Source organism: Tricharina praecox (genome assembly GCF_024521635.1).
Source record: "Tricharina praecox strain CBS 144465 chromosome Unknown BZA05scaffold_14, whole genome shotgun sequence".
Lineage (NCBI taxonomy): Eukaryota > Fungi > Ascomycota > Pezizomycetes > Pezizales > Pyronemataceae > Tricharina > Tricharina praecox.
The window spans coordinates 78,812-104,307 of NW_026250416.1; the positions used below are offsets into that span (position 1 = coordinate 78,812).

Below are 25,496 nucleotides of genomic sequence, written 5' to 3' on the forward strand. Positions count from 1 at the left end.
TGTTGCTGCCGCTATATAGGTAGTACTTCGACGCTACATCATCGAGTACGAGTCGCCGTCGGATTTCCGCACCACGGTGCCCACCAGCGACCACTGGAGGGGGACCCAGACTACTTACGCAGAGGATCAGGCCATCTAAGGGTGTGGCTATTCAATGGGAGCGATGGTAGCGTAGGAACCCCGCGGAAGCCGATATCGCGCATCTGGAACGAAGAACCGAGGTTGCTGCTGTTCTGATGGCCATCGTCACGGAGGTTGGATGGGAGGAAGAAGCAAAAGAGAGGGGCGAGAAGAATGACGAGCTTTGGAAGAAGAAATATAAGCACATAGGCATATAGGAAGCTGATATCGCCCACGTCGGAAACGAAAACGCAGGAACGAAAAACCTTACATAAGCCTAGGTCGCGAATCTCTGGCCCGCCGGTTGCCTTATGTAGCATGTGCGCGTCCTCTGATGTCTGGCGAATCTTGCGTGCCGAGACTCACACTGGTACCCCACTTGAATAAAGATCTCACACGGTAAAATAAAGTTCTTAGATTCGGACAGGGCAGTGGTGTCGATGGATGACAGCTAGGTGGAGGCTTGGAATATCCCAAGAGAGATGGACATGATCATCCTCCCGAGTTCTTTGTCCGAGGATGCCTTGAAACCTTCGAAGCTCCCGTAGGTGTTGCACTATGATTTTCTTGACCTTTAAAAGCTTTCAACTTCATACTTTTCTTGATAGGTAGCGTAGAATGCGACACTAGTTGGTAATAAGTTAGCAGGGTAGATACACTTAGGCGGGCCGTTGCCCGGAACCCGTGTGGGGATATGTAGGAACTGAGACCCCATTAACTTCCCCACCTCAATCCTCCATTTGAGCACCTCCACAAACTCTCCAGCTCTCCCTCTATCCACCACTTCCATAGCCTCAATCAGCCACCCACGATGTTGGCCAGAACTGTTCTTCGACAGCGTACCGCTTCGGTCCGCTCTAAGGCTGCCTTCTCAACCTCTCGCGTACGTCGTGCTGGCACTCTGCCAGCGGCCCATGACAAGGTGTGATTTGCCACCCAGCTCCTCCGCCTTCGGAGTTCTCTAGAGCGAAATTTAACTTCTTATAGCTCCTACGTGACCACCTTACCACCGCCGACCCAGAAGTCTCCAAGATCCTCGAAGCCGTACGTACACATACAAACCCTAGTATTCTGCGGCCGTGACTCACAAGCCTTGCAGGAGAAAAAACGTCAGGTGGAATGCATCAACCTCATTGCATCTGAGAACTTCACATCACAATCTGTCCTCGATGCTCTGGGCTCGCCGATGCAGAACAAGTACTCGGAAGGCTACCCCGGCGCACGATACTACGGCGGTAACCAGCAGATCGATGCTGTCGAGACTCTTTGTCAGAAGCGCGCCCTCGAGGCTTTCGATTTGAATCCGGCGGAATGGGGAGTCAACGTCCAGCCTCTTTCCGGATCTCCGGCGAACCTATATGCGTACTCGGCGGTGTGCGGACCCCACGACCGGATCATGGGACTCGATCTCCCGCATGGTGGCCATCTCTCGCACGGTTACCAGACACCCACCAAGAAGATTAGTATGATCTCGAAGTACTACGAAACCTTGCCATACCGCCTGGACATCGAAACGGGATTGATCGACTACGACAACTTGGCCATGCTCGCCGACCTGTACCGCCCTAAAGTTATCGTTGCCGGCGCAACGGCGTACTCTCGCTTCATCGACTACTCCCTCATGAAGTCAATTGCCAAGAAGACCGGCGCCTACCTGATGGCGGATATCGCACATCTCTCCGGTATGATCGCCGCGGGCGTTATTCCATCCCCCTTCAAAGACGCCGACATCGTCACGACAACGACCCATAAATCGTTGCGTGGTCCCAGAGGAGCCATGATCTTCTTCCGTAAAGGAGTCCGCAGCGTGAAAAAGAACGGCGAAGAAGTCCCGTACGATCTCGAGGGCCCCATCAATGCCTCCGTTTTCCCCGGCCACCAGGGTGGTCCCCACAACCACACCATCACTGCTCTCGCTGTGGCCCTCGGTCAGGCAAAGACAGCCGAGTTTAAAGAGTATCAGTCGCAGGTCCTCAAGAACGCCAAGGCCCTTGTCAACAAGCTCCGAACCATGGAGGGTTACGACATTGTTTCCGGCGGCACAGACAACCATCTCGTCCTGCTCGATCTCCGACCCAAGAAGATCGACGGAGCACGCGTAGAGCGCATTCTGGAGCTGGCCAACATCGTCACCAACAAGAACACTGTGCCCGGCGACAAGAGCGCTCTCAAGCCCAGTGGATTGCGACTGGGAAGTCCCGCCATGACGACGCGGGGTCTGGACGAGGAGGATTTTGCACAGGTTGCGGAGTTCCTCGGCCGCGGTGTGGAGATCGCCCGCTCGCTAGATTCGAAGTTTGGTCCCAAGCAGACGTTGAAGGATTACCTCAAGAAGCTCGGCGATGGGACTGACTACCCCGAGATTGAGGAGTTAAGGAAGGAGGTTGCTGAGTGGACCCGAAAGTTCCCCGTGCCATGGCAGCAGTAAGTGTAAGGGGTTGATTGAGAGCGGGGAGTTTTGCTTGCTTATGTATATACCGTTCGTTTTTGCTTGACATAGCCGAAGACATTTGCTTGATCATGGTGGATAAGTTGAGTCATATATGCTACATCAGGAGCACTGAAAACCAGCCGGACGTGAACGACAGGTAATTTCACTTTTTGCCGAGACTACGAGTATGACAAGATTCTATAAGCGGTAGGATCCGGTCTTCGAACTCTTCGGGACTGAAACATAAAACCCAGCGGTCATCCGCTCCACAGAAGGGCTCTCGAGGCTTAATCAGCTGTCGCACGAACCCGCTGCGTTCAGCACTAGGACCAAGAATATCTACACCGGCGGCGAATCTTGCTCTTTGAGATACTGCCTTAGCAGTCGATTCACACTGTTCTCTGTTCCTTTCGCCGGACGGCAACTCCTCCTCCAATAACTGCGGTCTCGGACAACAGGACCTTCGCTCTACACAGCGCCATCGAAGAACCTGACCATATACTGTCCCAAAAACCCTACAGATTTCCTTGGCAATCTTGTGTAACATCACCATATGTATGACACTCCATCCATCGCCCCATGCATGACTGATTCAGGCAATAATCATCAACTGTCATTCGACACTTCTATCACAGCATAAACTCATTCTTCCTCCATAGGGTTGACTCACAGCTCAGCTCAAATTGATTCGAAGGGCATCAGAATTTGTTTTGGCAGCTCACATTTTGATGTGCTTTCATCCATTTCTACATTTTCGTGGAGTCCAAACATACACGCCGTCACTCATATTTTCATTTTTGGCCGTTCTTTCTCCCTCACAATGTCATCCAGAACCCAACGGAATACCTATTAACCCGCAATGTAACGCATTGCGGCCGATGCTTCTGAGAACCAGGGGAAATCAATTTAACTCATCTTCAGAGCCGTCTGCCAAACTTGAAGGATTTGCGGTTAGATTTGGTGGAAATGCTCAGCGCCGCAGCAGCGTGGGAGCTCAACCCGTCGTGACGGCCTTTTGGTCATAGGTCAAGGGCCGTCCTGCACAAACGACCGCCAACCCTTACGGTCCACACAACGGTCCCCCCCTCCACCGGTTTCCGTCTCCTCACTCTCCTCTTCTCTCAACCACCACACCACTCACCTCTTCCTTGCCGAGTACTTCTGCGAGTACTTGGTATTCCCCATTCCTTTGACTGCCCCGTCCTCCATCTGTCTTTACTCCTCCCCTCTACAAATCCATCCTTTCAGTACCTGCCTCCCCAATCTCTAATTACCCCCCCCCTTAATACAAAACATGGCGTCTCACTACGCTGCCTCTAAGAGACCCGAGAACGTCGAAGGCGAGGACGTTGTCGGAGAGAACGCTATCGGCGGGAACGGAGTCGGCGATTCGGAGTCGCTCTCTAGTTCTAACGACCAGAGCGTTGGTTCTTTTGAATCCGAGGAAACGATTGTCAAGTCGGACGACACCAGCCAGCCGCAAGCTAGCCTCTCTGTTCGTCGCGGTCACGGCTCTCGACCTATATCCGTAAGTTGTCCTTCCTTCCTGTTTATCTTCCTGGTTATCCACCATGACAATCGATCGTATGATGGTGAACTCATTGATCATCTGTCCCCAACACATGAGACATGATGTATCAATCGTTCCTTTTTGCTTTCGCTCATCTCCAACATTTAAAACATTTGCTGACTACTTGGACCTTACATTGAATGGGACCATGCGCTCCATCATGAGAGACATGGCAGTGGCGGATGACATGTCTTCCGTTGTCGCTACTGGAAGAGCGTACTGACTGATCGTTTCTCCTTGACATCCACGATGATCTCGACCAGCTTGTCGTTCCTAAAGCATGCGGTTTGCATCCAATGCTATTAGCACATAGCTGGTCAGATACACATCAGTCAAGGTAGACTCATCGGTCAACAGCATTCCACTCGCTCAGTTTTCTAGCCAACGAGACATTAACATCGCTACTGCCTCTCTCTCGTGATGAGCGTGATAAATGTTCCATTCAATGGTTATGGTCCTTCTTGAACAGGAATATTTGAGTGGATTCAGCAAGGCTGCCATCAAAGACGGCGAAAACTGTGTCAACATTGGTGACTCTTCGGGATCCGGATATAACCGCTTCGAGCAACAGAATGAGTACCGTCTTGATCTCCCCCAGCAGACGATGCAGTCTTTTGAAACTATTCTTCCGAGGCTAGATGAATGTAAGTTTTTCCTTTCTCCCCCTCGGTGGCTGTGGCTCGATCTAACATCTCCAACAGACTTCCATCTGCCCGCTGGTGAACATTTGTTCATCTTGCCAGACGGCGGTGCAATCCACTTTATCGCTGGAGACAGGCCTCAGGAGTTCTTCGGAAGTGAGGCTTGCGTTGTTCGCAACCACCGGTTCGAGGGCCTCTACTTCCTGAGGACCAACCTCATCATGAAGATGGAGGTTCTTCGGCTGATTGCTGGCAACTTTGTTCGCAACGGCTCCGTTGAGAACCGCAACTTCATCTACCTATCGACGCAGGCGCATGTAGGAGAGCGTGTGGTTGGTATCAACTGCGGCTTGTATGTCGGAGATACCATGGATCCTCTGCCTATCTTCTTCTCGCCTCTGGGACTGGAGATGCACAGCAAGAGCATGTTGATGTGCCACTCTCCTTGGGCCACGAACACTATGCGCGAAATAGGTGTCGAGCACAGGCGTCTCGCGGCTCCTCCAATGCTCGCGGCTCCTCCAATGCCTCAGGGCCCTCCAATGCTCCAGGGCCCTCCAATGCTCCAGGGCCCTCCAATGCTCCAGGGCCCTCCAATGCTCCAGGGCCCTCCAATGCTCCAGGGCCCTCCAATGCTCACTAGAACCACAAGCGCTGCTTCCGGTTCAAAGTAAGTTGCAGTCATCCGGATCATTCACGACTATTCTTAAGAGTCGAACTAATTCTGTTCTACAGTGGATTCAATGGAGCGGGTTATGCCAGTCAAGTTCAGATGATGAACAATGCTGGCGCTGCTTCTAGATCAAAGTATGTTGCAGCCGTCCAGATCGTTCTCAACTATTCTTAAGAGTCGAACTAATTCTGTTCTATAGTGGAATCAATGGAGCGGGTTATGCCGGTCACGTTCAGGCTATGAACAATGCTGCTCACGCTCAGGCGATGCACAATGCTGCTCACGTTCAGGCGATGAACAATGCCAGTGCTGGTGCCTCCGAGCCCCATTCGGTGAGTCTCTTCACATACCTTAGTGGCTCTTCTGTGCCACGGAAACAATGTTGCTTGAGTTATTCCGATGGAATTCTAAATCCTTTCATCAACTTCAATTCTTTCTCGACTAACTGACTGCTCTCGTATAGATTCTCAAGAGGGAAAACGTATCTGCTCCGGCCACTCCGGCCACCCCTCGGCAGTCCTTCGCATTAGTTGCTCCCAGGACCCCTTCTTCCGGCAGGAGAGTTATGTTCGAACCGACTACGCCCACTACGCCCACGACCCCAAACACCCCTAGGACTCCGGTTAGGCCTTACACATCGGCTGCCGCGTTCCATCCATCCGTTCCCGGTGGAAGTGGTCGCCAGAGTGTTCCTCTTACTCCTCGGCATGCCAATAAGAAGACCAACAATCTCTACAAGACTGAGATGTGCCGCAACTGGAGTGAGGTTGGAGAGTGCAAGTATGGAAAGTCTTGCCAGTTCGCTCACGGAGCCCAGGAGCTTCGTGTTGTCCAGCGCCATGGCCAGTGGAAAACTAAGACTTGCCTGGCATGGGTGAATGGAGGATGCACGTACGGTTCCCGCTGCTGCTACGCTCGTAAGTCCTCGAGGTCTCTCCCCCCATAGTGGCTTAAATTTCTAACACATCGATATTTAGATGAGTTCCTTCCCGAGCGGAGGGCTGATACTGCTGCTCAGTCCTACGGTGCCACGACTCGTTGGAGGGAGTCTGGGGCTTCTGGAGCTCTTGGATTCAGGACTTCCAGGCCTTTGGCCCCGCCGATCCGCAGGATTACCAACACTAACGCTGTTCCTCCCCGTGGTGTCTCTCGCTTCGCGGACCTTTTCTTGGGTCCCGAGAGTGGAGATGCCACTCGCTAATCGCGGATCTATGGCGTGGGTGATTCAATTTCGTATCTTGAACTCTCTCTCGGGAGAGTATAAGCTGACGACGTTCTAATCACCTACCCCCCAAAAAAAGAGACGGGAATATACCTAATCCCATATATCCTAGTCTCAACTTTCCTTTCCTGCCCCCTTTCCCCTTTGCCCTTTTCCCTTCCCGTGCCCCTTCCCCCTTCCCCCTAAAATTCGATCTGTCCTTCTTGGCATTTCTTTTCCGATGCCCTCTACGACATCTCCTTTCTGATTTCACATAGCTCTAGTAAACATTGGGGATTTTACATGTTTTCTGTTTTTTTTCTTCTCATTTGTCTGATGGTTTCCTCCCGAAGGACCATTGTTGTGATGTTTTGTTCTGTTTTTTTTTCTTTTCGTTCTTCATATGTCCGGATATCCGAGGCTCTTTCTGCCTCTATTGTGTCGGAGTGCTCGGCGGAGCTCTGCCGAAATATCGGTGGACTTCGAAGACTTCACCGACAGGATGTCTGGACATGGGAGGATGAGTATGGTGTTATGTTTTTTTTCTCTGTTTTTGTTTTCATGCTTCCTATGTCCGGATCTTGTAGGCTCTCAGCCTCTATTCTGTCGGAGCGGAGCTCTGACGAAATCTCGGTGGACTGGGGAGATTTCACCGACAGGATGTCCGGATACGGGAAGATGAACTTTACGGTGTTATGTTTATTTGGGAGGATGGTCTGCAGCATTTTTACGGGGATATCATGGCTTGTTTGCGTTTGCGTTGATCTTGTTAGGTTACATATGCTGTTATGTCACTGAAATGTGACTTGGGGGATTGTCTGCTTGACATATGCTTTTTTCTTTTTTCTTTCTGTACTGGGATTTCTTTGCGTTGATGACTGACATACTGAGATGATGATGAATAACGGACAAATGGTGAATGGCGGATGAATGATGGGTTGGTAACCTCACTATCCGGTACCAAACGTGAAGTGGTAGATATGGTGATGTAACCGTGATTTGGGGGCAGACTGGCCAGTGTTGCGTATACTGTTTAGCTGGCCAGTTTGGGATTCGAAAATGCACAGCAATGAGTGTAGGTAAGTGCTATCTGTAGGTGTATGTGATACTGTGGACAGGTAAATTCCAACTCTGATGCAGTAACTCAGTATAGGTATCATAAGTACATAGACGACACTCCTCGGAATAAAACATTGGAGCTGTAGACACAACATCGCTCGACCGTCAAAGTTGCTCCATCAGTCCACCCAACCAACCAAATTCCCCACCAAATCTATCTACCACAGTTCCTTATCGTCCCATGGATATCGATCATCTCCCAGCTCAGCACAGGTCAAATGCTGAAAATTCAATCCCTTCCCAAGCACGAGATTGTTCTTGAGCAGCGGGGCAACGATGCCCTGCACCTTCTCCGGAATCCTCGCCAAAAACGCATGCAACCCGCCCGCCCTCTCAGGAAACCTGGCATCCATTCCTGCCTGTATCTCCTCCTCCTCCTCATTCATCACCCACGTCGTCGGGCTGCTGATTTGCCGGTACATCACTCCCTCTCTCGTGCTCCCGCTATTTCCCGGGTCAGTGAAGGATCTTCGGAGAATCCGGTGGATAACCGGATATGCCATCGAATACTCCTCCGAGCCCGCCGTGAGCCGGTCTATCTCACTGGAGGCAGCCGAAATCATCTCGCCGATGCGGTTGTACTCCTCTTCTGCCAGAACCGTGATGCTCTCCGGCAAGTCCAGATCCCGCACCTCTCTATAAACCTTCCACCTCCCCACAAGATGTATAAACGAGTCTTTAAACAACTTCTTGCTGCGGATCTTCGTCGCGAGATTCAAGAACTCCAGCGCTCTGTGCGCCAGCGCCTGCGCGATGTCCGGGGACGAAAGCAGCTTGTGCTCGATCTGCGCGGCAACGACGGAACGACTGCAGTACAGATCTGCGACTTCTAGCAGGCTCTCGCATTCGCTGTCGGTTTGGTAGCCGGTAATCGGCGCATGGTAGATTATCCGGAAGAGACTATCGTAGGACCGCGCCATCTCGGTTTCGGCGTCTACACGGTCGAGGTAGGCTTTCTCCTCATCGTTGGGCGGTGGCGGCATCCCCGGTGCTGAAGGGAGGACCTCGTTTAACACCACCTTGAGTGGTATCAGTCACTGGTGTTCCCGCGTCTTCCGTCTTCTGGAGAGCTTACATCCGGCCCCACCGGCACTAGCATCAAGTCGCCACTCTCATCTCGGCACAAGCCATACCGGTAACTTATCGACGTCGGCCCGGAGATTGTATTTTCGGGCTTCCACCAATTCTCGGACAGACTGCCGTCGAAGAACCCGGAGAACAAGCGCAGCACGGCGCTGTGGAGGTGGTACCGTTGGCCGAAGATTATGATCTCGACATCAGCCGGGAGATTGCTCTTGGATAGCAAGATCGTGGTTTTTGCGGACATCCTGTATAGCCAAGTATTTAGGAGATGTGAAAGACGAGAGGTGAGGCGGGGTGAAGGGTTATGATGGAGTGTGGGGCGCGTATGAAGGTCTCCGCAGCCAATGGGATTTCAAGAAACGTAGCTGATGATCGGAGGGGGCTCTCTGCACGGTGACGTTATCCATAGTGAATCCGGTCACGCCCATGGCCACACGGGTATGAAGACCACTGATCATGGCGAGTCACTTGCACGCGCAGCAAGTGACGAGGCTTCTCTTGGCCTTCTCAGGGCCCATTTTCGCTGGAGTTGCGTAGGGCCTAGATGCCTCGGTACTGTAGGGAAACGGGACCCTCTGAGGCTAGCTGTGTCGAGCTGAAGCGACGGTGATCGTGGCCTGCATGTCGGTTTACTCTAGATGCGAGTCAGAGACTACATAGAACACAGTCGAACACGGACACCGGAAACGAAAGATACCCATTGCCGCCCTAAGCTTTGGTACCGCTGTAGGGATGGTGTACGAGTACGAACAAAGCTGTGCTCTGCTTACTGTGAGTAACTAGAGTAGCTCTTCTCCAAACAGGGGCAAACGTCACCGAACAGATGGTGGCTTGGCTAGGATCCAGGGAACTCCGCTTCCCGCCTGCGAACATTCCATCAACCAAAACATCCCCATCTTCAGAGGCCACGCAAGCAAGCCATCACACATCTTGACCCAGCCCCCAGCCCTTGTGGCGGTGATACGTAAGTGCTTAACTTCACTTCGGAACAATTCTATATATATGAGCTCGTTCCTGGAGCTCGCACCCTCTCTAACTATCGCTCAGATATCTCAGACATACGTCGCACAAACAAACCCCTCATTCCACCCCTCCAAACAACCTTCACCGATACGATACAACAACGAAAACGATGAACGTGATAAAGCTCGCCCGGAAGTATCCGCAGTTCGGACAGGACGGGATCTTTGCGCTCCAGGACACGTTCAAGCGCGTCGACGAGGAGGATAATGGATATCTCGATGAAGCGACGGCCATCAAGGTGGTGCAGCAGCTGGAAAGGAAGTCGTACGACGAGGTCAGGGCTGCGCTCAAGCAGGTGGAGCTGGATAGCTCCAGGAGGGTTGAATTGGATGATTTCGTCGATGTCAGTTACCTCCTCCCTGAGAGAGTTGTGGTAGGGGGTGGATGAGAGCTAATGCGTGTTTCGAGGGACAGTTGATCTCGAAACTGAGAGTCTCCGAGTCAGCACCAACATCTGCGGCATCGAGGGCTGTACCAGCGGTTACTCATGCGAGAACTGGGAGTAAGGGAGGTGGTGTGATCAAGATGTCCGGAGCAACCGGAAGCAGTGCGCACACCATCAACGAGGACGAAAGGACCGAGTTCACTAGACACATCAATGCCGTCCTGGCTGGGGATTCCGATATCGGTGACCGGCTACCTTTCCCAACCGATACCTTCCAGATGTTCGACGAGTGCAAGGACGGTCTGGTGCTCGCTAAGCTCATCAACGACTCTGTGCCGGATACCATCGATGAGCGTGTATTGAATAGAACCAGTACTCGCATGAAGAAGCTGAACCAGTTTCACATGACGGAGAACAACAACATTGTGATCAACTCGGCGAAGGCGATTGGTTGTTCGGTCGTGAACATTGGTTCTGGGGATATGATTGAGGTCAGGGAGCACTTGATCCTTGGGTTGATCTGGCAGATTATCCGCCGCGGTTTGCTCGGAAAGATCGATATCAAGCTTCACCCAGAGCTGTACCGGCTGCTGGACGAGGATGAGACATTGGAGCAGTTCTTGAGGCTGCCTCCGGAGCAGATCCTTCTGCGGTGGTTCAACTACCATTTGAAAGCTGCGAAATGGCACAGAACGTAAGTGACTGCATGCCAATTGCGGGGGGCGAGCTCACCGGGCCTGACTGACCGTATTTTCTGCAGCGTGAACAACTTTAGCAAAGATGTTTCGGACGGTGAGAACTACACTGTTCTTTTGAACCAGCTCGCACCGGATCTGTGTTCTCGCGGCCCTCTAAACACCCCGGACCTTCACGACCGTGCCGAGCAAGTCCTCCAGAACGCCGACAAACTCGACTGCCGCAAGTTCCTTACCCCTAAGTCCATCGTCGCTGGTAATCCCAAGCTTAACTTGGCTTTTGTTGCCAACCTCTTCAACACCCACCCTGGTCTTGATGCCCTGACCGAGGAGGAGAAAGTGGAAATCGACGATTTCGACGCGGAGGGCGAACGTGAGGCTCGTGTCTTCACCTTGTGGCTCAATTCTTTAGATGTCCAGCCTTCGGTGAACTCCTTGTTCGATGACCTGCGCGATGGAACCATCCTGCTTCAAGCCTACGACAAAGTCATTCCTGGCTCGGTCAACTGGCGGCATGTCAACAAGGCTCCTGCTCACGGAGGCGAGTTGATGCGGTTCAAGGCTGTCGAGAACACTAACTACGCTGTCGAGCTCGGAAAGCAGAACCGCTTCTCGCTTGTCGGTATCCAGGGTGCCGACATCACCGATGGTCAGCGTACTCTCACCCTTGCCATCACCTGGCAATTGATGAGACGGGATATCACTCGCACTCTGCAAGGATTGGCGCAGAAGGTCGGAATGGCTGAGATCACCGATTCCTACATGCTCAAGTGGGCAAACGAAATGGCGAAGCGCGGTGGCCGTGGAAGCAGTGTCAGAAGTTTCAAGGACCAGAGCTTGGGCACTGGAGTCTTCTTGCTGGATGTGCTGAACGGCATGAAGAGTGGCTATGTCGATTATGCATTGGTGAATGATGGCAGGACCGAGGAGGACGCCTACATGAACGCCAAACTGAGTATCAGTATTGCAAGGAAGATGGGTGCAACCATCTGGTATGTTCTCAATCTCCTCCGATTACAATTATTTTCCGACGCTAACTTGCGATAGGCTGGTTCCTGAGGATATCGTGTCTGTGAGAAGCAGACTCGTTGTCACCTTCTTGGGCAGTTTGATGGCCACTTACGAGCATATGTAGGCTTTGTTGTTGCGGATGTGGATGTGTCTAGCTAGGGGCACGCTTTTCATTTGCTTTTCTCTATCGTAGCACTGATGACGATAATGTATTGGTATCAAAAGCGGTGGTTTTATTTTTTGTCTTGAAGAGACGGGATTGATACGTTGGAGGCATCCTAGAATCATTACAGTTGCTCGTATGTGCGTTTAGTTTTTTGGCAGTGAGCAAACAATTCATTAGTTGAATATTGGCCAGTCATGGTCTCGCACCCTCCACCAAAGAGCCGCATCGGAGCTCAAGATTTCCCTACGTCATTGGACAGTAGCTTGTTGGACCATGAACCCCCGTGTAGTATCAATCGTCTAGCTGTAGTTGCTATAGTAATACCACGATAGCGTCAAGCAAGCTGTTCTTTCCTTTCAATTCCCAATTTCTAAGTTTCAGGAGCTCTGAACCTACATTTCATACGCGTACCGCCCCCCTGCCCTGAACGGCAAGACCCCTACCTCAGCTATCAAGCTGCTCCGCCTGCCCCTCATCGCTCGATATATTGCCCGGAAAGTCCACCGGCAGTTACCACAACGACTTGCGAAAGCAATAATGGCGACCAGCAACACTTCCCCGTCACGGCTACAGACACCTACGCCGGGACCACTGGGAGGAGGAGGAAGCTCCTCGATGTCGAGACCGACAACTCCGCTTCCTTCCAACCAGCCGACGAACGATCATGCCACGTCCTCGCTGCATCGGCTATCGCAGAGAGAGTATCCGCCGGACTGTCCGCCGCTCAACGTCCGGTGGTATTACGCGGTGGATGTCAGTTTCTCTCCCCCAGCTACATACATACGTGACGCTGGCGTACATACGTGGAACACGAGCTAACTCATGCCCGTGCGGGGTGACAGGTCCCGAAGCGAAAGCCGTTCCAACCCCAGAATACTCCGCCGTCGAAACCTCCGTCGAAGTTCGTAGCGTTCTGCGCTCGCGATTCCCGCGCCATCGAGGCCGCCTTCCAAAAGCTTTCAGAAGAGGAGGAGCTCGCCGAGAGTACGAAGTACAAGCGTGCTTCCGCGATCGAGCTATTTACGGATGCGAGCGTGGGTACGGGGAGTTTTGGAGGGTTTGGGAAGCCATCCCAGGAGAAGGAGGTGAAGGTCCCCGTCAATGAGGATTATCTCTTTGACGTGGACATCAAGAGGAGAGAGCTGGGACCGGTTTATTGGGAGGGGCCGGTGTATGAGGTTAAGCGCGGGACGTGGTTCTATCAAGGTATCTAGATCGAGAGGGTGTGTGCGGAAAGTACAGAAGCTAAAATAACGGACAGAGGGCAGGCCGTGCGACGAGAATTTGGCTACGCAAATCGAGGAGGGCTACCTTAACTTAAAGCCATTCCGGACGGTGGTGGCAGCGGCTACTAAGGAGCAGCCGGAGGCTAAGCCATCGAAGACGACGGAATCAAGCACTGATGGAGAAGCTCCTGCAAAGCCTGTAGCAACAACAACAACAAAAGATGGCGTTTCAACTTCATCCACCCAAGCCCAACAGCAAACGTGGAGACTGTTAGGTGCACACCTTAACTCATTCGTAGTTTTTGTCGATCCGAATACAGCATGGCTCTTTACAGATGACTTTTACGGGAAACTCGCTGCCACCGTGTGGCAGCGCATGTCAGCCGGTACTCACATGGGAGGAATAAAGCTCGTCAGAGGATATTCCGAGCCGAAATCTACTGTAACGGCTCCAGCAGCTCCAGCGGCTCCAGTAGCTGAAAATAAGTCCGCACCTTCTGTTGACGAGAAATATCAGCAACGAATGCCGCCGGCTGCATCGTCTACTAGTTCTACTATAAGGCATCCGGACGACGCACCGGACCGACGCATGAGCGTCTCTTCTGGCCGACTGGCGTTGGAGCGTAAAATGTCTTCCTACGTGGACCAGCAGGCCGAGGAGAAGATGATGGAGGCTGAGATCAAAGAGGACTACCGCGACGATGACGAAACTGATGACCCAGGAAGAGAAATTGAACATCTACTATTGGTGACACATGGAATCGGGCAAAAGCTGTCGATGAAGATGGAGAGTGTGAATTTTGTGCGTTTTACCTGAGTAGTGAATCTATGAGTTTAGATCTGACCAGGAGTGTAGGTGCATGATGTCAACGTCTTCCGAAAGTCGCTCAAGGGCGTCTACGCTGTCAGTCCGGATTTGCAGGTGCTCAACGGGGAAACTGCCGAGAGCAAGCGGAAGAATTGCCGAGTACAATGCCTACCAGTTTGTATGTGAAGCGTCTATGAAATTTATGTCTTCTCGTTGCTAATCCTACAAAAGGTTGGAGGCATCTACTTGACTTCCCCAAGCAGTCATTGAGGCAGAACCGTGGAGAGCAAGATCTTAGCAGCAAGGACTCGGGTTATGAGGAGGAGTATCCCTCCCTCGAGGATATTACCGTCGAAGGTGCTCCTTATGTTCGAAACCTCATGACGGACCTCGCACTGGACGTTTTACTATATCAAAGTGGGACATATCGTGAGCATATCATTCGAACAGTTCTTACAGAGTGCAATCGGATCTACGCGCTATTCAAGGAGCGCAATCCCGGATTCAAAGGCAAGATCAGCCTTGTGGGACATTCTTTGGGATCGGCAATTATCTTTGACATTCTCTGTCGGCAACCCGGTGATCCTGGGATTGTGCTGGCAAAGAATGAGCTACCGTCACTAGATTTCCCGTATGTTTCTCTTGGTTGAATACTGAAGGAACTGTACTAAACCTTGAAACGCAGTGTTGAAAATTTCTTTGCGTTGGGATCTCCGGTTGGACTCTTCCAGATGCTCAAAGGTCGAACCATCAGTGCACGTCCTAACCATGGAGGAGATCCCGTCACTTCTCCTCTGGACGAAAGTTATGGGCCCTTCGATCCTAAACCACATTCATCCACGGCTGAGATTCCCTTCCTCGTTTCCTCGCCCAAATGTGCGCAACTGTTCAACGTTTTTCACCCTGCAGACCCAATATCATACCGCATGGAGGTGCGTCTGTTGCTATCTTTGACATCTGTGCGTCTTCAGAAAGCTGACACGACACGCAGCCCTTGGTATCGAAAGCAATGGCCCAACTCAAGCCCCAACCCCTCCCCTATACCAAGCGCGGCCTCTTCAGCTCCAACGGCCAAATCGTCGGCGGGATTTCTGGCATCGGCCAAAGTGTCACTCGCAGCGTCGCAACAATGTGGAGCTCTGTCTACTCAGGCATCGCGAGCTCGATTCTCAATCGCAGCTTAGGCATCACTGAGCCCATCACATCCATTAGCACTTCCGGCGGTGACAAGAAATCAGGAATACACCAGATGGAGGGGAAACACCCACCCACAATGCTCGATGCTGAGATCGAGACGTTGTTCGCCGGGTTCCAGAAGCAGCGGAAGAGTGGTGTCTTGTCAGATGGAGACGTGGATGAGTCTAGAGTCAGAAATGAGGAGGATAAAGTCCGCGCACTTAATTCGACTGGACGCATAGACTTTGCGATTCAGGAGGGTGTGTTTGACATCAGTGTCATCGCGAGCATTGCTAGTCACTTGAGTTATTGGGGTGACGAGGTATGTTGAATGGTGATAGTCCGGCTGGAGTGCTGATGCTAACGCGATTGCAGGATGTAAATCATTTCGTGGTCTCGCAGCTACTATCGAGATCTAGGGTTATGAAACGGAGCCATAAAGCAGGACTGGGTAAGGGTGATTTGGGAGATGGGTGGAGCATTGGCGGGCTAGAGTAAGCTGGTGGGTATATGCATATGAGAGTGATGCACTTTCTGATTGTGGAGTATTGATGTATTATTGCATTGTATGGACCGATGCTATCGATAGAATGTACAACCAAGACCCGTGCCTTTCATCGGTGGCCTAGCTGCATACTAACTACCCGCTGTAACAGCTCACCCTCCCAGCCGCCAACTTTGTTGGACAGCCTCCTTAGTTACCTACCAGCCCTGTGGACTACTCAAAACTCTTCCTCTTCTTTTGGTGGCGGTTGTGCTGGTTTTGTTGGCCGTTTCTCCTCAATCATAGCCTTACTAACATTCTTCTTCAACGCGAGCGCGACAAAGTACAACTCCCGAGATTCCTGAATTTTCGTCAGTCGGATTGTTACGGGAGGACCTTGCGGCTTGGACAGACCTTTCTAGAGCTATCTGGCTTGTCGCGATGCACCTTCGTAAACAGTTTCTTTAGTTTCGCTTCCAGTATTGAATCCTCGGCTCCCTGATAGAACTTGCACACGAAGTGGCCGCCTGGCTTAAGGACATCCAGGCAGAACATTAGTGCCGCATTGCAGAGGTCCTATCTCCGCCCCAGTTGTCAGTCAACCAGTCGTCCTCATCGTTGAAAGTCCGGAGTGACAAACCATGCTGGCGGCATGATCCCTAAACCGGATCCCGCTGGTATTCATCAACCTAAAAGGTTCGGTCAGAGACCGCAGAAAGTTTTTTGGCGGCGGTTCCCAGGGTATCCACATATCGCTGAGGACCACATCAACTGTCTTTTCCGGATTTTCCACGTGGCTGCCGCTTGTCTCCTCGCGCTCGATGTCGATGTACGCTTTGTCCACTACTGATGCGCGCGCCCGTCCGCGCTCAGGATCAGAGAGGAAGTCGCGGAGCATCAACTGCACCGAAGGTGAGAGAAAGTCGCCTTGAAGGGTTGAAACACCCTTCGGCGGTTGCGCCGGGAGGATGTCGAGGCCTACTACCCGCCCGCCCGGTGATACACGGTCTATCGCCACCTAGTTCTTCCCGCAGAGGTTATGATGCTGCGCGGTCTGCTGAGGGGCTCGGGGGCGAAGACAAACCTCGCTCCATGAGCCTGGTGCGTAGCCCTGTTTGTGTCAGCTCGGGGGTGTCGGTAACAGACGGGAAGGAGAGAGGATACCAGGTCCACCACTGTCATCCGCGGTTTAAATAATCCGTAGTTTTCATTGATTTCGAGAAGCTTGAAAGCCGCACGAGACCGAAGACGTAGGACCTTTGCCTGTTTGTTGTAGTGGTCGTTGCTCTGCCTGTTGAGCCAGCGCGTCGATGACGCGGAGGAGCCGTGGCGGATGCATTGGTAGGATGGTCTGATAATGGGCACGACGGAGGCCCGAAAGGCGCAGGTACGGAAGAGAGACCTAGCTGTAGTCATGATGTCGGCATTGCGCGGCGGGAATACTACTCGTTTGGCCTGGCTCGTGAACCAGGTTTCTCGGAGGTGGTGGGGCAACAGGGTAACCATCGCTACTGTCACCCCACCACCGCCGCTGTCGCCGCCGCACCTCCGAAGAACCATTCAACCATCACCAGTGTCCACCGGATCAACCTTATCAGCCATTGACGTTCCCCATGCGTCCCCGCAACCCCCTCCGTCAGCTCCCACGCCGGCCACTACTCGGTGACATCCTCCGCTGTCCGCACCGCCTCGCACCCACCACCTCCGCCCAGCTCCCCTCCTCCTCCTCCTCCTCTCTCCCACCACAGCACCAACAGCGCAGAGCCATCTACGTTCCGAAATTCCTCCAGGGCAGCGCAGAAGTAACGAAAGATGTGACAGGAATGCAGACGCTAGTTGCGCTGGTCAACCACCTGGACAAAAAACTGGGTGCGGCGCCCTCTCCCGAGGCGATCGCGGTAGCGTTCACGAGACTCGTCGAGAGCTACTATCCCCGCGTCATGCGCGATTCTTATGTTACACTTGCGGCGAGGGCATACGAGTACATACGCACGCACGGCCTGAGGTTCGAGCCGGCGGTGCTGAGGAAAGCGCTGGTGACCCTGCCGGGTCAGAGTCCGAAGCAGCTAGCACTGGCGAGGGAGGTGTGGAAGGATCTGGTGGGGAGCGAAGGCTTCGTTGCGACTGGGGATGATGTTTACTGCTATATTGTGGCACTCAATGCCGCGGGATTCCCGGAGGAGGCGGTGGAAGTTGCGAAGCAGTGGTCGGGAAGCTTGGAGGAGGGGGCTAGGCGAAAAATATGGGAGAGGACGTTAGAGGGGCTTGGGAAGGAGGGGAAGGAGCAGAAACTAATGGAGACGTTGGAGGACTTGCTTGCCAAGGAGACGGGAGCAGCGGCAGCACAACTCTACTATCATCCTGTGGTATACTACTGCAAGCGGGATGATCTGGAGAATGCGAAGCTGTGGTATGACAGGGCGGTTGCGGTACTCTCGGATGGAGGGACCAATACGATCCGCGTTTATCTCAGCTTACTCAAAGCGTGTTTACGCAGCGGACAGTTTGAATGGGGGAAGGAGATATTAGGAACACTATTGACGAGACATGCGAAGGACCCTGCCATCAAGATGGGATTGGGAGCTTGGGATACGGTGTTGGAATTCGCAGCCAGAACGTCGGAAGGCACTGAAGAGGTGAACCAGCTTCTCGACATCATGGCTTCTCGGGCTGGAAAAGGCGGTCAGCCACCATCCGCAGAAACAATCAACACCCTTCTCGAAACCGCCATATCATTGAACAACCACGAAATGGTTGATCAAATCTTTTCCATCTTCTCCGCGCGGGGCATAGAGCCCAATCGAACCTCACTCGAACTACAGCTCAAGAGTTTGACCTTGCGTGGCGACCACGACGGTGCAATGACGGTTTTTGAAAGCCTCAAATTCACCCATGATGTGCCCAAAAACTACACGGCCGATATCCCGCAGGACCTGTTGCGTGTGGTAGCAGAAAAATACCCCGACTGCAACCTCCCTCGACTAATAACCCTCTACAAAGACCTCATCGAGATGAAGATACATCTCAATTGCGCCACCCTCGTTGCAATGCTTAACGTTCACCTCGAAGAAGCCGCCTTCGCCGGCGCTAGAGACCTCCTTAAGCGAGAAGTCGGCTTCTTCTCAACCGCCGAGCGAGAAACCGTGATCCAAAAGATCATCGAATTCACTCACCGAGTGACTACACCAAACGAGGACGCATGGGAAGCCTACCTGCTACTAGTCCGCGTCTTCACTGAGACTTCTATCAAGGACCGTGGGCGGATGATGAACCTCTTCTTCGAGCTTGGTAAACCCGTCGCCGCCGTCCGAGTGCTCGAGCACATGACACGAACCGAAGACCGCAAACCCACTAAATATGAATACACGGCTGCCTTCATCGGTATTGGCCAAACTCGATCTGTCGAGAATATCCACCCCGCCCATAGACTACTCAACATGGACCCGTATGTCGAGATTGATACCACCCTCCTCAATGCATTGATGTACGCCTACATCCGCTGCGGGATGACGGAGCGTGCCTTCTTCGTATACGAGGAGATTGCACGCAGTGTTGAAGGACCAGATAATACCACCATCTCACATGTATTCAATGCCTGTGGACGGTCGGACAAGGGCCTCAAGAAGGCGCAGGGGCTGTGGGCACGGTATATTCGCCAGGGAGTGAAGATGACGCAGGAGAATGTGGCCGCCTACATCGAGGCTCTCGCTAAATTAGAGCGCTGGGATGAGGTATTGAAGGTTATTGCTAGCTTAGAGGCAACTTTAGGTTTTAAGCCTGGGCACAACGTGTTTGTTTCCCCCACACCTACCAACTTCTCTCCTTCGCTAACGTGAATAGCCTTTTAACCCTCCACTCAACCTTCGACCGCACCCGCCTCCTCAAACTTGAGGAGTGGTTAGAAAAGGACTTCCCGGAAACGTGGCCTAGCGTGAAGGAGGAGCTCAACGCCAATCTCCCGCCGCCAAATGAACTAGGCGAGTTCTTACCGCCAGACGAGCTTGCCTTCTTGGAACCAGAGATGCCGGAGGAACAACCAGTGTTTAAGTCCTCGCTAAATATTCGGGGGAGTGAGGGGTTCGATGCAGAAAGGGCGGGGAGGGATAGGGAGGCGTTCGAGAAGAGGGTGGGGAACTAGGGGAGGCGGTCTTTCTTGTATTATATCTTTCACTTGGTTTAGCTGTACTTAGTTATTTGGCTGTTTTGGGCGGTGGAAGGAAGCGACGTGGACGGAGTGAGTGGTTAATCCATCCATTCGGATGATGCACTAGTGATGCCTGGCTTTACTTATGCTACATACTTCCCTTGGGCTCATTCATTCTGACATAGAAAATTTCATCTGCTCGGCTTAGGGGATTATTACCTCCTATCAGCCTTCGAACTGCCATTCATTTGGCTTCCTTCTTGCCAGTCACTCGCCGTTCAATTGAATATCGCCAATCATTAACGATCACTCACTCGTCCGATCACTTGGAAGTTGCGTATCACCCTTCAACTTCCCTTTGAGATGTGTACTATAATACAACCATGATCTACTTAGGTCACAAGCAATTATTAATTGAACCCAAAAAAAACTTCAATTTCCCCTGTAAACCATCCCTCATGAATCATCACTCATTAAACCCCCCCCCCCCCCCCCCCCCAAAAAAAAACGTCCTGGTATCTACACATCCACCCACTCCACAACCGTCTCCGCCCCAGCCCCCCTACTACTCTCCGCGACCCTGAGCGTATACCCGCCCCACCGTGCATCCTTATCGACCGGCAGCCTCCAGGAATTTTCGTTCTCGTCCCAATAACTCAGATCTCTCCTGGTGAGATCGAACGTTGCCACTTCCGTGCCATTCACGCCGACCGCGACCTTCTCGAACCCTCGCAGCACACGCGGAGGAAACGTTTCGGCCGTGGCCGCATTGGCAGGGAAGCTGATGTATAGCTGGGCTACGGATTTTCCGGCGACGGAGCCGGTGTTCCGGATTCGGGCAGTGACCCGCAGTAGGGGCTCGTAGAGCGTGCTTTGCGAGACCTTTGCGCGGGGGCGTGGCGTTGTCGAGTAGCTGGCTGGGTATGGGTACGGGCCGCTGCCGACGCTGGCAGAGGACAGCCACGGGTAGATGTACTTCTGGATTCGGCGGAGGCCCTGCGGGAATACTAGATCCTGGGGGTCCGGCAGGGTGGAGTTGAGCGTGATCCGGGTGGTGGTGTTGGCCGAGTCCGTCCGTTCCGCCGGGAACTCCCCCGGGCTCTCCACCAGCGTTTCCACGGTGACGTCGGAAATGTTGAAGGTCGTGTACCCGAGCCCGAACCCGAACTCGAAGCGCGGGGTGATGTTGTATGCGTCGAAGTGCCGGTAGTCGGTATACACCCCGTCTGTAAAGTCCTGCTGCGGGATCCGGTGGTTGGGTGTGTACAGGACCTGCGCCGCCGGGCCATAGTCTTCGAGTGATTTCGCAATCGTGTAGGGCAGCCGACCGGAGGGGTTAACGTCGCCCCAAAGGACATCGACCAGCGAGCTCCCGGCTTCCTGCCCGGGGAGGTGCGCGAGAAGTACGGCGGTAACGTTCGGGTGCTCAATCCACGCCTCCATGTCGACTGCGCCGACGGAGTGAATGATCACGATGGTGTCCTTGCACGCACTTGCCACTGAGCGAACGAGCTTGTCTCCGTTATGCCAGAGCTTGAGATCGTTGCGGTCGCCCTTGTGGCCCTCGACGGACAGGTAGCCTTCGCCGCTGTCAGAGCTGACGAAGACCATGCAAGTGCTGTTGGGGGTTTTTGAGGCCATGGGCAAGATCAGGTTGTAGTCGTCGTCTGATTGGACGTATTCGAGCATGGTGCGGTCCGACTCTGCACGGCTAGAGATGGCGGATAAGGGACTGCTGAAGGTTGAGTAGTCGACGCTACCGGATCCCCAGCCCTGGCCTGAATCAACTCAATCAGCATCACATTCCCACCCCTCGTATCGAAAGTATAGCTTACCAAGAGTGCCGATGTTGCACCCACGATCGCCGCACGAATTCATTCCCATTGGATTCCCAGCGGCCCCACTCCCAAAGACCACAATAGCCTTCCTCGCATCCTTCCCAGTTCCAAACGGCAGCGTAGCATCACCATTCTTCAACAGCACCATCCCCTCTGCCGCAATCTCCCTGACGAGTTCATGATGCTCCTCTCTGACATCAGCATACTGATTCCTCCCCTCTAGCTCCTTCTTCCCTTCATCATCAGTACCAAAATATCGTGGCCCCTGGGGGGTCCGGAACCAGCTCGAGAAGTTGGGAGCCGTGTAGTTGGTGTCCTGGCCCATCTGATACCAGGTTGCAACAATGCGGAGCGCCATGTCATCGAGGCGTTCTAGTGGGACACTGCCATTCAGAACGGCACGGGTTAAAGAGGAGCCAAGAAAGGGTGCGCCGTCGGAGAAGGAGTCCCCGTCGCCCGGCATGGACATGTCGCTGAGTCCCGTCAGTACTAACAATGATGGAGAGAGGGAAGGGAACCCACAGGCCGGCAAGAACACTGGCCACGCCGCTGCGTTGAGCGATCCAGTCGCTCACGACAAATCCCTGGAACTCGAATTCTTCCTTCAAGACTCCATTGAGCAGATAGCTATTCTGGCAGCCATACGAGTTATTGATCTCGACCACGCAGTCAGCACCGCACGAATGACGCCCAACCGACCGGAAGAACCCACCTGATTATACGAGCACATAACACTCCCCACACCCTCCCTTACCGCATCCTGAAACGGCCAAGCATAAATCTCCCTCAACGCCCTGCCGCCCACATTCGCACTCAACGCCTCGATCAACGGCCAGCCCTGGGCCCTGCCCTCCGCCGCCTGCCGAAAAGTCTCCTGTTCATTCGCCAAAAAATGTTTAACGCAAGCGACGACGCCCTCTCCCTGGACACCCCTAACGGTCCGTCCCACCGCCTGCCCCGCCAAATACGGATCACTCCCGAACCCCTCCCACCCCCTCCCCCCAGCCGGAAACTTCCCGCCGACCACACTCGGCCCAAGCATGACATTAACGCCCTTGGCGCGCATCTCCCTCCCCAGCGCCTTCCCCCGCCGCTGCATCAGTTCGCGATCCCACGTCCCCGCCACCGTGACCCCCGCCGGAAACACCGTGACCGCGTCCGCAAACCTCACACCCATCGGTCCGTCCTGCAAACACAACGCGGGAAACCCCCCGGCCTGGCCGGTATTCCCCACACAAGCCCCCATCCGCCACCCCGTGCCGGTGGTGATATTAACCTTCTCTGCCAACGACATTCCGCCCACGAGCCTAGCAGCCTTCTGATACGCAGCGCTCCAGTTCCCCGCGCCGCTGCCGCGCGGCGCCGGGTACACGCGCGGCGAGGGTCGCGAGCGGGAGGGAGTACGTGCTCCGCCAGCCGGGCGGCCCGCTCGCTTCCGTGTGCTTTTTCAGTCCTAGGCCGAGCCCGAGCCCGAGCCCGAGGAGGACGAGGATGCAGAGCACTCCGCCGACGGCATAGCGCTTGCAGCTGCGGGCTGTACGCCAGAACCCGCCCCCGCCGCCGCCGGAGCCGCGGAGGGATGTGCCCGGCGAGGAGGTGTTCAGCCGCGACTTGGGCGTGGGGGAGGGGATGAGGACGTTCGTGGGGGTGTCGGTGTAGGAGGGGAGGAGGGCTGTTGACGCCACTGCGGCGGTTGATGGCTGTAATATGTTGATAGAAGTCGCGGTTTCACGGCATGAACGTAGCGTTGCGCGCAGGGTGACAGCTGTTGTGGTATGTATGAATTGTGTGAATTTCACGCGGTTGAGATATCTACCTGCCGTTGTTGTTGACGGTGACGCGCCGGGCGGACGAGTTCGCTGCGTTGCGGAGCAACGGTGTTACACAATGGCCCGTGTCTACACATCAAGGTTCCTGGTTCCTCACAGCCAATCATCGTGCATCACCCGCAGCTGGATGCCTTACTCCTCATGAATCCTTTTGTTCTCTGGTACGAGGTATGTATCACAGTAACCCGCTCTCACCACCAAGACCCACAGCCTGTTTGCATACATAAAAGACAAGACAAGACGAGGGGAAGATCATAAAAAACGCGGCGCGGCGCAGTGGCTAGCAGACAGACGAAAGTTGAAACATCGGAAAGCAAAGCAAGAAACTACTCAACTAGGGGGTATACTACTACGTTAAACTGCACCCGCATCCTCAGATTACACCTTTGCAGAAACACAAAAAAAAAAATTCCCACCATAGAAAAGAAAACGCCAGGATAAAAAAGAGGCAAAGAAACACTAAGGAAGGTAGAAGAGAAGAAGGCCCATAGTTCGTGAGAAATACATCCATTTCCCGTCCAGCGTAGCATATTATAATCGCTTGCCTGGAACAAATGTGTAGAGACAAACCAGCGCCACGACTGCTTCAGTTAGCACGGGGAACAGATAGGATGCATGTGACGGGGTGACTCACCAATTCCAAGCGTCAGAATGAGAATCCAGATTGAGCGTTTGACCAACAGTCTGCGGACGTAGGGTTCCCGGACTGCAAAAAACTCCATGAAGGTGTACTCGCTGACTCCAATCAAGCCCATTATCGGGTCCAGCTCGTACTGATTCGCGATCAGACAGTACACACCGATGAGGAACGGCAGAATGAGCCAAAGCCGTGTCACTCTCGGCTGGATGTCGAGGAAGATGAGCGAGAACGCGGCCCAGAAACCTCCAAACATCGCTAGCAGTCCAATCACCAACCGCAACATCACACTGGTGGGCACCAGGTTCCCGAGCGCCTTCGATCTGAGAAAGCCGGGGAAAGCATCGCGTTCCATCGCTTGGAACACATAGTCCTTGGCGTCCATGAACAGATCCGGGTCATCCCTCAACTCGATTTCTATCGCGTGTTGTATCGACTGCAATATCGGCTCGGGGAGAACGATCTCGCGCTCTGCACCACGCAGCAGATAGGTGTAGAGAATCTTCTCGGCCGAGGCGCGCACATCGGCACGATTGACGGTATGGGCGATCGACGACGAAGTCGTCGGGTCGTTACCCGAGGACGACATGAACGAGGGGCCGCCAGTGGGAGGAGTCTCGAGGTGGTCGCCCGTGGATCGTCGCTGCTGCGACATACTTGGGTCCGGGGTTGCCGATCTCAGGAACGCGGAGAGTCTCTGGTTGCTATCCTTATCGTCCTCGTCCGCGAAATCGTACTGGCCCGAGCTCACATCCCTCTCCTGTCCAAGCTCCGGCGTCGACACGAGGACACTACGACGGAGCTCACGCACGTAGTGGCGGCAGAGCGACATGTGCTGTGCGACATCGAGCCTGCGAGCGAAAAATCAGCCAACCTGCCCAACAATGCGAACTGTTGCGGAGCAAGTCACGAACCAGAAATCGAGATAGTCCAGCGATCGCTGGTGGTCCCTCATGTAGATGAAGAACGAGAACAGGTCGACCGGGGGGAAGGTCCTCCTGCTCAGCACCTCGAACAGCGTCGGGAGTCGGTTCCTGGTAGTGGCCTCCATTCCGTCGGTCGGTAGCGGGAGAAAGCTGAGAAACTGCGAGGCTTAGATCGGAGCGTTTGCGCGTGCTGGATGCGGAATCGATTGGAGTGAACGAGCGCGAAATTTTCTGTCGCGAGAAACGGAGCGGAGTTCGGAGTTGGCGGGTATGGGGGTCGTGTATGTTGTGGTAGTGGTGTAGGAGTTTG

General features: G+C 53.6%; 10 protein-coding genes across 10 annotated transcripts; 6 read left to right on the forward strand and 4 right to left on the reverse strand.

Annotated features, from left to right (window-relative positions):
• Nucleotides 1-793: 793 nt before the first annotated feature.
• BZA05DRAFT_354135 (serine hydroxymethyltransferase) lies at nt 794-2,678 on the forward strand. The gene is made up of 3 exons (XM_051481359.1): nt 794-1,042; nt 1,108-1,164; nt 1,220-2,678. Exons 1-3 carry the CDS (start codon nt 932-934, stop codon nt 2,546-2,548), a joined length of 1,497 nt encoding a protein of 498 aa, XP_051338822.1. The 5' UTR covers nt 794-931; the 3' UTR covers nt 2,549-2,678.
• A 3,026-nt stretch (nt 2,679-5,704) lies between these two features.
• On the forward strand, nt 5,705-6,381 carry BZA05DRAFT_374237 (uncharacterized protein; the record flags this gene model as incomplete). Its single annotated transcript, XM_051481757.1, has 2 exons — nt 5,705-5,767; nt 5,899-6,381. The coding sequence occupies exons 1-2, from the start codon at nt 5,729-5,731 to the stop codon at nt 6,379-6,381; spliced, it is 522 nt and encodes a 173-aa protein (XP_051338823.1). The 5' UTR covers nt 5,705-5,728.
• A 668-nt stretch (nt 6,382-7,049) lies between these two features.
• BZA05DRAFT_399706 (uncharacterized protein) lies at nt 7,050-7,489 on the forward strand. Its single transcript, XM_051483829.1, has one exon. It carries the CDS (start codon nt 7,171-7,173, stop codon nt 7,432-7,434), a length of 264 nt encoding a protein of 87 aa, XP_051338824.1. The 5' UTR covers nt 7,050-7,170; the 3' UTR covers nt 7,435-7,489.
• A 333-nt stretch (nt 7,490-7,822) lies between these two features.
• BZA05DRAFT_58697 (uncharacterized protein) lies at nt 7,823-9,461 on the reverse strand. Its single transcript, XM_051488456.1, has 2 exons — nt 8,831-9,461; nt 7,823-8,774 (listed from the first exon to the last, which is right to left on the reverse strand). The coding sequence occupies exons 1-2, from the start codon at nt 9,080-9,082 to the stop codon at nt 7,914-7,916; spliced, it is 1,113 nt and encodes a 370-aa protein (XP_051338825.1). The 5' UTR covers nt 9,083-9,461; the 3' UTR covers nt 7,823-7,913.
• A 277-nt stretch (nt 9,462-9,738) lies between these two features.
• BZA05DRAFT_58673 (calponin homology domain-containing protein) lies at nt 9,739-12,158 on the forward strand. Its single transcript, XM_051488455.1, has 4 exons — nt 9,739-10,204; nt 10,276-10,940; nt 11,007-11,933; nt 11,989-12,158. The coding sequence occupies exons 1-4, from the start codon at nt 9,971-9,973 to the stop codon at nt 12,074-12,076; spliced, it is 1,914 nt and encodes a 637-aa protein (XP_051338826.1). The 5' UTR covers nt 9,739-9,970; the 3' UTR covers nt 12,077-12,158.
• Nucleotides 12,159-12,733: 575 nt separating this feature from the next.
• On the forward strand, nt 12,734-15,826 carry BZA05DRAFT_338277 (DDHD domain-containing protein; the record flags this gene model as incomplete). Its single annotated transcript, XM_051480883.1, has 8 exons — nt 12,734-12,871; nt 12,961-13,324; nt 13,380-14,146; nt 14,201-14,330; nt 14,384-14,783; nt 14,838-15,084; nt 15,144-15,650; nt 15,704-15,826. 8 exons carry the CDS (start codon nt 12,734-12,736, stop codon nt 15,824-15,826), a joined length of 2,676 nt encoding a protein of 891 aa, XP_051338827.1.
• Nucleotides 15,827-15,880: 54 nt separating this feature from the next.
• BZA05DRAFT_399716 (cell division protein ftsj) lies at nt 15,881-17,261 on the reverse strand. Its single transcript, XM_051483830.1, has 5 exons — nt 16,977-17,261; nt 16,897-16,923; nt 16,453-16,830; nt 16,227-16,388; nt 15,881-16,173 (listed from the first exon to the last, which is right to left on the reverse strand). The coding sequence occupies exons 1-5, from the start codon at nt 17,226-17,228 to the stop codon at nt 16,051-16,053; spliced, it is 942 nt and encodes a 313-aa protein (XP_051338828.1). The 5' UTR covers nt 17,229-17,261; the 3' UTR covers nt 15,881-16,050.
• Nucleotides 17,262-17,351: 90 nt separating this feature from the next.
• Nucleotides 17,352-19,950, forward strand: BZA05DRAFT_474378 (uncharacterized protein; the record flags this gene model as incomplete). Its single annotated transcript, XM_051488121.1, has 2 exons — nt 17,352-19,602; nt 19,653-19,950. The coding sequence occupies exons 1-2, from the start codon at nt 17,426-17,428 to the stop codon at nt 19,948-19,950; spliced, it is 2,475 nt and encodes an 824-aa protein (XP_051338829.1). The 5' UTR covers nt 17,352-17,425.
• A 517-nt stretch (nt 19,951-20,467) lies between these two features.
• Nucleotides 20,468-23,183, reverse strand: BZA05DRAFT_58765 (glycosyl hydrolase family 3 N terminal domain-containing protein). The gene is made up of 4 exons (XM_051488457.1): nt 22,507-23,183; nt 22,317-22,450; nt 21,792-22,267; nt 20,468-21,734 (listed from the first exon to the last, which is right to left on the reverse strand). Exons 1-4 carry the CDS (start codon nt 23,086-23,088, stop codon nt 20,476-20,478), a joined length of 2,451 nt encoding a protein of 816 aa, XP_051338830.1. The 5' UTR covers nt 23,089-23,183; the 3' UTR covers nt 20,468-20,475.
• A 971-nt stretch (nt 23,184-24,154) lies between these two features.
• On the reverse strand, nt 24,155-25,311 carry BZA05DRAFT_338541 (RGS domain-containing protein; the record flags this gene model as incomplete). The annotated part of the gene is made up of 3 exons (XM_051480893.1): nt 24,155-24,204; nt 24,258-25,111; nt 25,175-25,311. 3 exons carry the CDS (start codon nt 25,309-25,311, stop codon nt 24,155-24,157), a joined length of 1,041 nt encoding a protein of 346 aa, XP_051338831.1.
• Between the last annotated feature and the right edge of the window lie 185 nt (nt 25,312-25,496).

What these genes read in the sequence shown, in the direction of transcription:
- BZA05DRAFT_58673 (XM_051488455.1), top strand. Translation starts at nt 9,971, where the DNA reads ATGAACGTGATAAAGCTCGCCCGGAAGTATCCGCAGTTCGGACAGGAC. An exon ending in GCTGCGAAATGGCACAGAAC is followed by an intron (nt 10,941 to 11,006) that starts GTAAGTGACTGC and finishes TATTTTCTGCAG; the next exon opens with CGTGAACAACTTTAGCAAAG. An exon ending in AAGATGGGTGCAACCATCTG is followed by an intron (nt 11,934 to 11,988) that starts GTATGTTCTCAA and finishes AACTTGCGATAG; the next exon opens with GCTGGTTCCTGAGGATATCG.
- BZA05DRAFT_354135 (XM_051481359.1), top strand. Translation starts at nt 932, where the DNA reads ATGTTGGCCAGAACTGTTCTTCGACAGCGTACCGCTTCGGTCCGCTCT. An exon ending in TGCCAGCGGCCCATGACAAG is followed by an intron (nt 1,043 to 1,107) that starts GTGTGATTTGCC and finishes AACTTCTTATAG; the next exon opens with CTCCTACGTGACCACCTTAC. An exon ending in TCTCCAAGATCCTCGAAGCC is followed by an intron (nt 1,165 to 1,219) that starts GTACGTACACAT and finishes CAAGCCTTGCAG; the next exon opens with GAGAAAAAACGTCAGGTGGA.
- BZA05DRAFT_58765 (XM_051488457.1), bottom strand. Translation starts at nt 23,088, where the DNA reads ATGTCGTTGGCAGAGAAGGTTAATATCACCACCGGCACGGGGTGGCGG. An exon ending in TTATGTGCTCGTATAATCAG is followed by an intron (nt 22,451 to 22,506) that starts GTGGGTTCTTCC and finishes TGCGTGGTCGAG; the next exon opens with ATCAATAACTCGTATGGCTG. An exon ending in GTGCAACATCGGCACTCTTG is followed by an intron (nt 21,735 to 21,791) that starts GTAAGCTATACT and finishes GAGTTGATTCAG; the next exon opens with GCCAGGGCTGGGGATCCGGT.
- BZA05DRAFT_58697 (XM_051488456.1), bottom strand. Translation starts at nt 9,082, where the DNA reads ATGTCCGCAAAAACCACGATCTTGCTATCCAAGAGCAATCTCCCGGCT. An exon ending in TAGTGCCGGTGGGGCCGGAT is followed by an intron (nt 8,775 to 8,830) that starts GTAAGCTCTCCA and finishes ATACCACTCAAG; the next exon opens with GTGGTGTTAAACGAGGTCCT.
- BZA05DRAFT_399706 (XM_051483829.1), top strand. Translation starts at nt 7,171, where the DNA reads ATGTTTTTTTTCTCTGTTTTTGTTTTCATGCTTCCTATGTCCGGATCT.
- BZA05DRAFT_399716 (XM_051483830.1), bottom strand. Translation starts at nt 17,228, where the DNA reads ATGACTACAGCTAGGTCTCTCTTCCGTACCTGCGCCTTTCGGGCCTCC. An exon ending in GGATGACAGTGGTGGACCTG is followed by an intron (nt 16,924 to 16,976) that starts GTATCCTCTCTC and finishes TGACACAAACAG; the next exon opens with GGCTACGCACCAGGCTCATG. An exon ending in GGGATCATGCCGCCAGCATG is followed by an intron (nt 16,389 to 16,452) that starts GTTTGTCACTCC and finishes GGGCGGAGATAG; the next exon opens with GACCTCTGCAATGCGGCACT.